Here is a 7,051-nt window from a genome sequence, read left to right as displayed (position 1 = left end):
CATTGACCCCTTAACCATTGTGCCACCAGGGCTCCTTTTGACTTTCTAACTAGGCCAGTCTATTATATGCTATCACCATTATACTGCTTATCATGGCTGTAATTTTATATTTCATGTGATTCTTTAATTAATGATTCTTTCTTCCCAAACAGACTCTCAGCTTCATAAGGGCAAGGATAATGTCTGTTTTTCTATCGCAACTGTATTACTAGTGTCTAGCACAATGCCTGGCACACAGAAGGCCATCAATAAATATTTGGGGAATGAGTGTTTCATTATCATCATTCCCATTTTAAGCTTGTGAAAAAGGAAGCAGAGAAGTAAAAAGACCAGCTCAAAGGGACATTCTGGATTTGTAGTAGAGTAAGAACCAAGATTAGTAGAACATACTGATCACCAAGCACCATGATACTTTCTGGAGTTACAAACATGAATGAGATGTGGCCCTTTTCCTCCAGCCTAGGCTTTATAGAGCCTCCGGCATGTTTGGGCTGGACAAGACAAACCACAGAATCTAGAGCATATCAAATCTTCCTTGGGTCCAGGAAGGCCTAGCTGCCTCGTCAACAGAGCTGCTTCTCAATGTCTACTGCTTTGATTCCTGTATCCAAAGTGTCCAGGGAGCCCTCTTCCCAAAAGGGTTCATTTGAAATTACACCTCAGGCTTCACAATAAGACTCTGCAGATTCATATTGCTCATCACTGATCTGCAAATTATGTACCAGGGATAATAAGAACATGGGGAGGAGTAGACAGATCAGCTTAAAGTCCACATTAAGGTCCATTGTCGACTGAAGACCACTAAGAAACAAAAAATGCATTTCAGAAATGAAGTCGTCAGGCAAACAGGACTTGAGTTACAATTTTTAACAAACCAACTGCATTACAAAGATCTATCTACACCAGGCTGTATACTTTAAGAATAGCAAATCACCAGACAAAACTGTCATGAACACACACAGTCTGAGTCACCACTGTCTAACACTACTAGCGTAATCATGTGATTTATCATCCAAAATGGGCACTCTGAGAATGAAAAGAGGCACTATCAAAAAGTATGCTAGGACAATGGGTGTACACCAGGACTGTCCCAGCCAAACCAGCAGGACCAGTTACCCTTTTTAGTAACCACTACACGTGGAGAAAACTCATTGCTTGTGGAGAAAACCAGGTATTCCTTCAGTTATGCAAATGATTCCATTAGGCAACTCAACAACGGAAGTCAGACTGGACAAGACACTAGTCCAGTGTGGGGGGCCGACTTAAATCATCCAACCTTGAATGGCTATGCTAATACTTACTATCTCCACTGAATAAAAATGATGTTAGTAGAAGTCATTTGCTTTATCTACTTGCTTTTCTTGCCCTTTCTCACCTGATCTATATTCAATCTTCTTTTTAAAAATAAGAACAGGAAAAAAAAGACCAGATTTACTGGCCTAAAGGAGGCTGGAGAAACCTCAAGAGTATGGCCCCCAGATACCCTTTTAGCTCAGTGGTGAAGCTACCTTCGAGGTTCACTGTTCAGCCTGGGAGTGGACAGCCCCGTAAAACCAAATGAGACTAACGAGGTACAGGAGTCCAGTGACAAGGGCCAGAAGGCAGAAGGGGACAAGGAAGCTGGTGATAGGGAACCCAAGGTTGAGTAAGGATATTGTTGATGTGTTGTGAGATTGTTAACCATTGTCATAGGGCAACATTTGTAGTAACTGTTAAATGAGAAACTATTTTCTTCTGTAAGTCTTCATCTTAAGTGAGAATAACAGCACAACTGGAAGAGCGTAGTCAATGTCACTGAACTGTGCATGCAGAAATTTTTGAAATGGTGTATCTTTGGCTATGTGTATCTTCACCAAAAAAAAAAGGTTGAGAATTTAGAGGGTTAATATGTTGTGGGGTTGTTAACCAATGTCATAAAACAACATGTGTACTACTGTTTCATGAGAAACTATTTGTTCTGTAAGCCTTCACCTGAAGTACAATAAAATATTTAAAAAAAGGAAAGAAAAACAAGAACAGAGTTTTATTGTCTCACAGTTCTAGAGGCTAGCAGTCTGGGGCTTTGCCATATTCTCTCTAAAGGCCCTAGGGGGAGATCCTTTTTCTCTCTCTCAGCTTCTGGTTGCCCTAGGTGTTCCTTGGTGCATAGATGCATCTTCACATGACCATCTTTCCTGTTTCTATCTTTGTGTCTCTTCTCCTCTTTTGTAAGGACACCACTCAGACTGGATGAGGACTCAACCTCCCCCAGTATGACCTCCTGTTAACTGAGAATATTCTCAAAAACCCTATTTCCAAACAAAGCCATGGACACAGGTACCAGGGGTTAGGACTTCAACATAATCTTTTTGGAGGACACAGTTCAATCCATTACACGTTGTGTTGTTGTTAGTTGCCGTGGAGTTGGCCCTGGCTCATGGCGACCTTATGTGTACAGAAAGAAACATCGCCTGTCCTGCACCATCTTCATAATCTTTGGTATGTCTGAGCCCATTGTTGTGGCCATTGTGTCAATCCATCTCATTGAGGGTTTCCTTCATTTTCACTGACCTTCTACTTTAGTAACCATGATGTCCTTTTCTAGCGACTGGTCTTTTCTGATGATGTGTCCAAAGTAAGTGAGCCGAAGTTTAAACAGCCAGTAAGAAGAGGAAGACTCTGACTTAGCTCTTGGAAAACAGTGAAAATCAAGTTCATCCTTCATTCCCCTGATCATTTCCAGCCCTAAGCACGTGTTCTTGCGTGTTTGATCAATACACTGGGCCAGCTTTTTCTGCCTAATTTATTTGATACATTTTCAAATATGCTTCATCCCAGCTGAACCATTTCAGGATGCAGCTATTTCTTAACGGGAGGAGTCATTTACAGGATTCAGTTCTTCTTTCCTTTGTTTTTTTTCTTTTAATATTTATTTCTGGTGGTAATACACACAACTAAACATACATCCATTCACAAGTTCTACATGAACAGTTCAATGACATTGGTTACATACTTAACATTGTGTCACATGCTCGCTATCTCTACATATTGTTTCAGCACCATTAATTTAGGGTCTCTGCCCCTTAGAGTTCTCATCTGGGCTTTACATTAACTGTTTTTAGTTTAAACTCGTATAGATATTTCTTTATAACAGCACAATGCTCAAGGGAAACTTTCTTTCTATATTCAATCTTTAGGAAGGCCATTTCGATCCCCATTTGAAGTTCAGTCCTGGTGCTTAAGAATACATACAACCTTCTGTGGTAAGCTATTCACAGAAAACCATCCTTAAAACATGCAGAGGCCTCCGTCTTCCCCAAAGGCACAGTTGTTTTATATGACCTTTGCATGAATATGTGCCACATCTTTAAGGAAGACTGATCTAGTTCATTCACTGAATCAGCATAGCAAAAACAAGTTCACTAGACACACAATTTTATTGGAAGGCTTCTGAGAAATGTTATAAGCTATTCACTTGATGGTAAAAACAAATCAGGATACGTTTTACTGGTATAGTTTTGGTTTCCTTGGTAAGAGAGAATAAAGATTACTGAAAAATCATGAAGCAAGTCCCAAAGTTCTGATTAAAAAAAAAAAACCTATAAAATGGGAGGATTAAACATTGCCAGCCCTACTGTGTCAAGAAACATTGTACAATTTAAATCAAGAAGACAATTCCATACAAGTCCAGCAGGCAGCTGGACTTGTAGAAGTGAAGCAATCGGCCATATAAAATGTAAAAAGAGCCAAAGATCACTACAAAAAAAATAACATTTAATCAGAAAATTATGACTACAGAAAGTCACATAATGATGTCTATTAAGCGTTTTGGTTAAGGGGAAAAGAAATCACACAATTAGTTTTCTATTTATTCAGGAGGAAGAATGAGAGAAGTTGTTTAGAAAGTACTTCTGGTATTACTTTCTCATCTGCTACGCAGAATTCACAGACATCTGAATCACCCTTGTCAACATGTTGAAATGAGGAAGTAAAGCTGGTGTGGTCTTCAGTGGGATGCTCACAATACCCGAATGAGGTCCAGAGTAATCCTAGATCGGGGGATGTCAATGTGGAGTACTCGGACTTCCACTCTTTCTCCAGGGCCCAGTCCAAGGCTCCTTCTCTTCTTTGTTTTAGAAAGTTTTGCTTCTGTTACATTTCGTATAGGAATCAGCCCTGCTCTCCCCACCCCTATATCCACAAAAATTCCAAACAAAGTGGCATTCTGGACTTTGCCTGTAAGAACCGTCCCAACCTGCAGATCTTCCAGGCAGACTATGCTCCTCTTGAAATCAGGTTTATCGAAATCTATAAGGAAAGGAAAAAAGGGTTAGTGTAAATAAAAAGGCATTGTACCACCTGGATACAATATAAATTAGTGAATAAGTGTTCACTGAGTATCTGTTACGTGCCCAGACCAATATTAAGTATTGACAGGGGACGTAAAAGGAGCCAGAGACACAGGCCTACCTTGAAATAAAATGCATCCTAGTTGGAGAAACAGCGTTCACTCAGCAGAAACAATTCAAGAAAATGTACTCAAACACTTCCTTCTCCCTAAACTCCAGAGCACTAACATGTGAGCATTAGTATGAGACATACAGATTGAGAAAAGTAGAGCCTTATTTTCCTGTTTATGAGGAGGGGAGAATATACCTTTGCTCTATGAATACAGAAGGCCAAATCACAACCATACACTGAGTCATAAGATAGGGAGTTTTTTCCAGAGCCTGGACTCTCATAGTGTTTAAAGGTGAGATAGTACATCAACTTTTGGTCAAATATGGCTCAAACTCAAATCTTCCCCCAGTCACCTCCCCCCTACAAATTTGGAACTCAGGAATCAGTTTTATTTTACTCAATCAAAATGTACTGATTCTTGGTTATCCATGGCTCAGAAATCCAGATCACCTAGTACTTAATCTTTCTCCTCTTCCAATTCAATTCATCAAACATTTATTAACTTCTATTATCATCTCCAGGCCAGGCACTTTGCTGGGTGCTAGACGTACCAAGAGGAAGACATTTAGATCTCTGTTCTCAAGTTCCGTATGGACTTCTCTTCTTGCTCAGCCCAATGAACATTTCTCTGTTCTTTAATAAACCAAACTGAAAACCCATTGCCCTAGAGTTGATTCCGACTCATAGGGACCTATAGGACAAAGTAGAACTGCCCCAGAAGGTTTCTAAGGCTATAAATCATTATGGAAGCAGACTGCCACATCTTTTTCCCCCAGGGTGGCTGGTGGTTCAAGGCTTTGAATCAGTTCGAACCCCTGCTAAGAATTTGCATTCCCACCCCAGATATCCTGAATCAGAAGCTACAGTTTAACAAGATCCCCAGGTGATTCCTAGGCAAGATAAATTTTGAGAACCACTGCTCTACTAGTGGTTCTAAGGACTGGTCCCTAGCCAGTGGCATTAGCATCGCCTGGGAACTTGTTAGGAATGCAAATTCTCATTTGGACCCAGAATGAACAGAGTGCTTTAACCACTGTGACACTAGGGCTCCTCCCTATTCATTAATACTATCTCCCAAAAGATGGACATAAACTATGCCAAGAAATCTTTATAGCTCTAGTTAAAATAAAACAAAAACAACAACAAAGGTTTCATGGGGGAGAGGGTTAGAATTAACAGTCGAAAGAGAGCTTTTTGATTATCTGTGGATTCCATGCATCTATGTTCTTCTCGGCCCCCTTTCCTAGGATTACCAAATGTTGACTATACTAACAAAGGACACATTCTATGCTTGGATCTCCTTTTACTAAGACCTTATTTTCCTTCCGCCCCTCCTCTTCCTCCACAGCTGTTGGCTGTATCCCGATTACTTTTAAAGCTATTATCCTTTACGTTTCTATTAACAACTGGTCACCTCTTTTCTTTATTCCCTTCCCCCAATCCAGCCATACTAAAAGCCAAGCTTCTCTCCCCACCCCCTAAATTCAGGTGTTTTCTTGTAAAAACAAAACAAAAACCTCTTTAAAATCAAAATCTCATTTTCCTCATAAAAAGAACATGCTAAAATTGGAATTGATTCTGTAGAATTTCACCTGATGTTGAATCAGTGAACTCCAAAAGCAAGAAGTCTATTGTAATGTAATATTACACTGGGCACAGACTGTGTCAAAGCAAAGTGAAATCAAATTTTTGACCAGGGCCAGAGGTAGGATGGTCTTTGAAACCCTTTAGGCATTATTTTATGCTTGGAAACTCTTTTCTCCCTTCTTTTCTCGCAGAGGTCCAGCTGCTGCAGATCCCCCAAGAGTTCCTGATCAGCTGCTTAGTTTAATTTTGCATGGAAAATCAGAGTCAGGAACTACTTACCATGTTACTGAAGACAGCCTGGGCTGCAGAGAAATCAGAAAATCCTCCACGCACCATGCAAAACTTTAACACTTTGATAGCCAAGACTGCATATACGGCCCCCCTATCCTCAGGTTGCTTCTGATGGACCCAATTATGAAAATTAATTAGCAACCAGAGAGTGTTAATAAAAATGGAATTGATTATGTCACTGAGAAAACAGAAGACAGGATGAGTATGATGAAAGAATGAGAAACTAAGAAAGGAAACACTTTTGAGAAAATAGAGAAAAGAGATGTAACATAAATACTTAGAGGTATAAACAAAATATTATCTGCCTCCTCAAAAGTATGACTTGTCTGCCTTCCTTCTTGGGGATGTGTACAGTAGTAAAACTAAGATTCTCAGACATCTCGAAAATTGTGACTTACACTAGGGCAAAGGTCAGTGCCAAAGCTTATTTAAAGAGACTTATTTGAAATTTCACCTGTCACACTGATGTAACACAGCAGGAACTGGAAAGCTCAGTCCTGAGCCCAGGTGCATATGTATTTTTGTTCAACAAAGGGCATCACCAGGTGAGGACCTCTACTCAGCCGCTGGTTATTAAATGGAACCATATAATTTTTTTTTTTTTGCTGTTTTTACCATATTTGCTTTACTGTCCCTTTATTATTATTATTTTTTAATATTTTATTGTACTTCAGGTGAAGGCTTACAGAACAAATAGTTTCTCATGAAACTGTAGAACACATGTTGTTTTATG

The 7,051-nt window shown here is 39.7% G+C and overlaps 1 protein-coding gene across 2 annotated transcripts in view; it reads right to left on the bottom strand.

Annotated features, from left to right (window-relative positions):
- Positions 1–2,569: 2,569 nt before the first annotated feature.
- The window catches only part of SRBD1 (S1 RNA binding domain 1), a 246,975-nt gene continuing 242,493 nt past the window's right edge, over positions 2,570–7,051 (bottom strand). The window contains exon 19 of one of the 2 annotated variants that reach the window (XM_023735462.1): positions 2,570–4,287. In XM_023735462.1, coding sequence (XP_023591230.1) covers positions 3,998–4,287 — 290 coding nt within the window. In that variant the 3' untranslated portion in view covers positions 2,570–3,997. The remainder of the gene's footprint in view (positions 4,288–7,051) is intronic. The other variant, XM_023735454.1, reaches the window with a different exon arrangement.

The sequence above is a fragment of the Trichechus manatus genome, unplaced genomic scaffold (assembly GCF_000243295.1).
Source record: "Trichechus manatus latirostris isolate Lorelei unplaced genomic scaffold, TriManLat1.0 scaffold00005, whole genome shotgun sequence".
In the NCBI taxonomy this organism is placed as follows: Eukaryota; Metazoa; Chordata; class Mammalia; order Sirenia; family Trichechidae; genus Trichechus; species Trichechus manatus.
The sequence above is the reverse complement of the archived record's forward strand: the minus strand, read 5'-3'. Positions and strand labels throughout refer to the sequence as shown.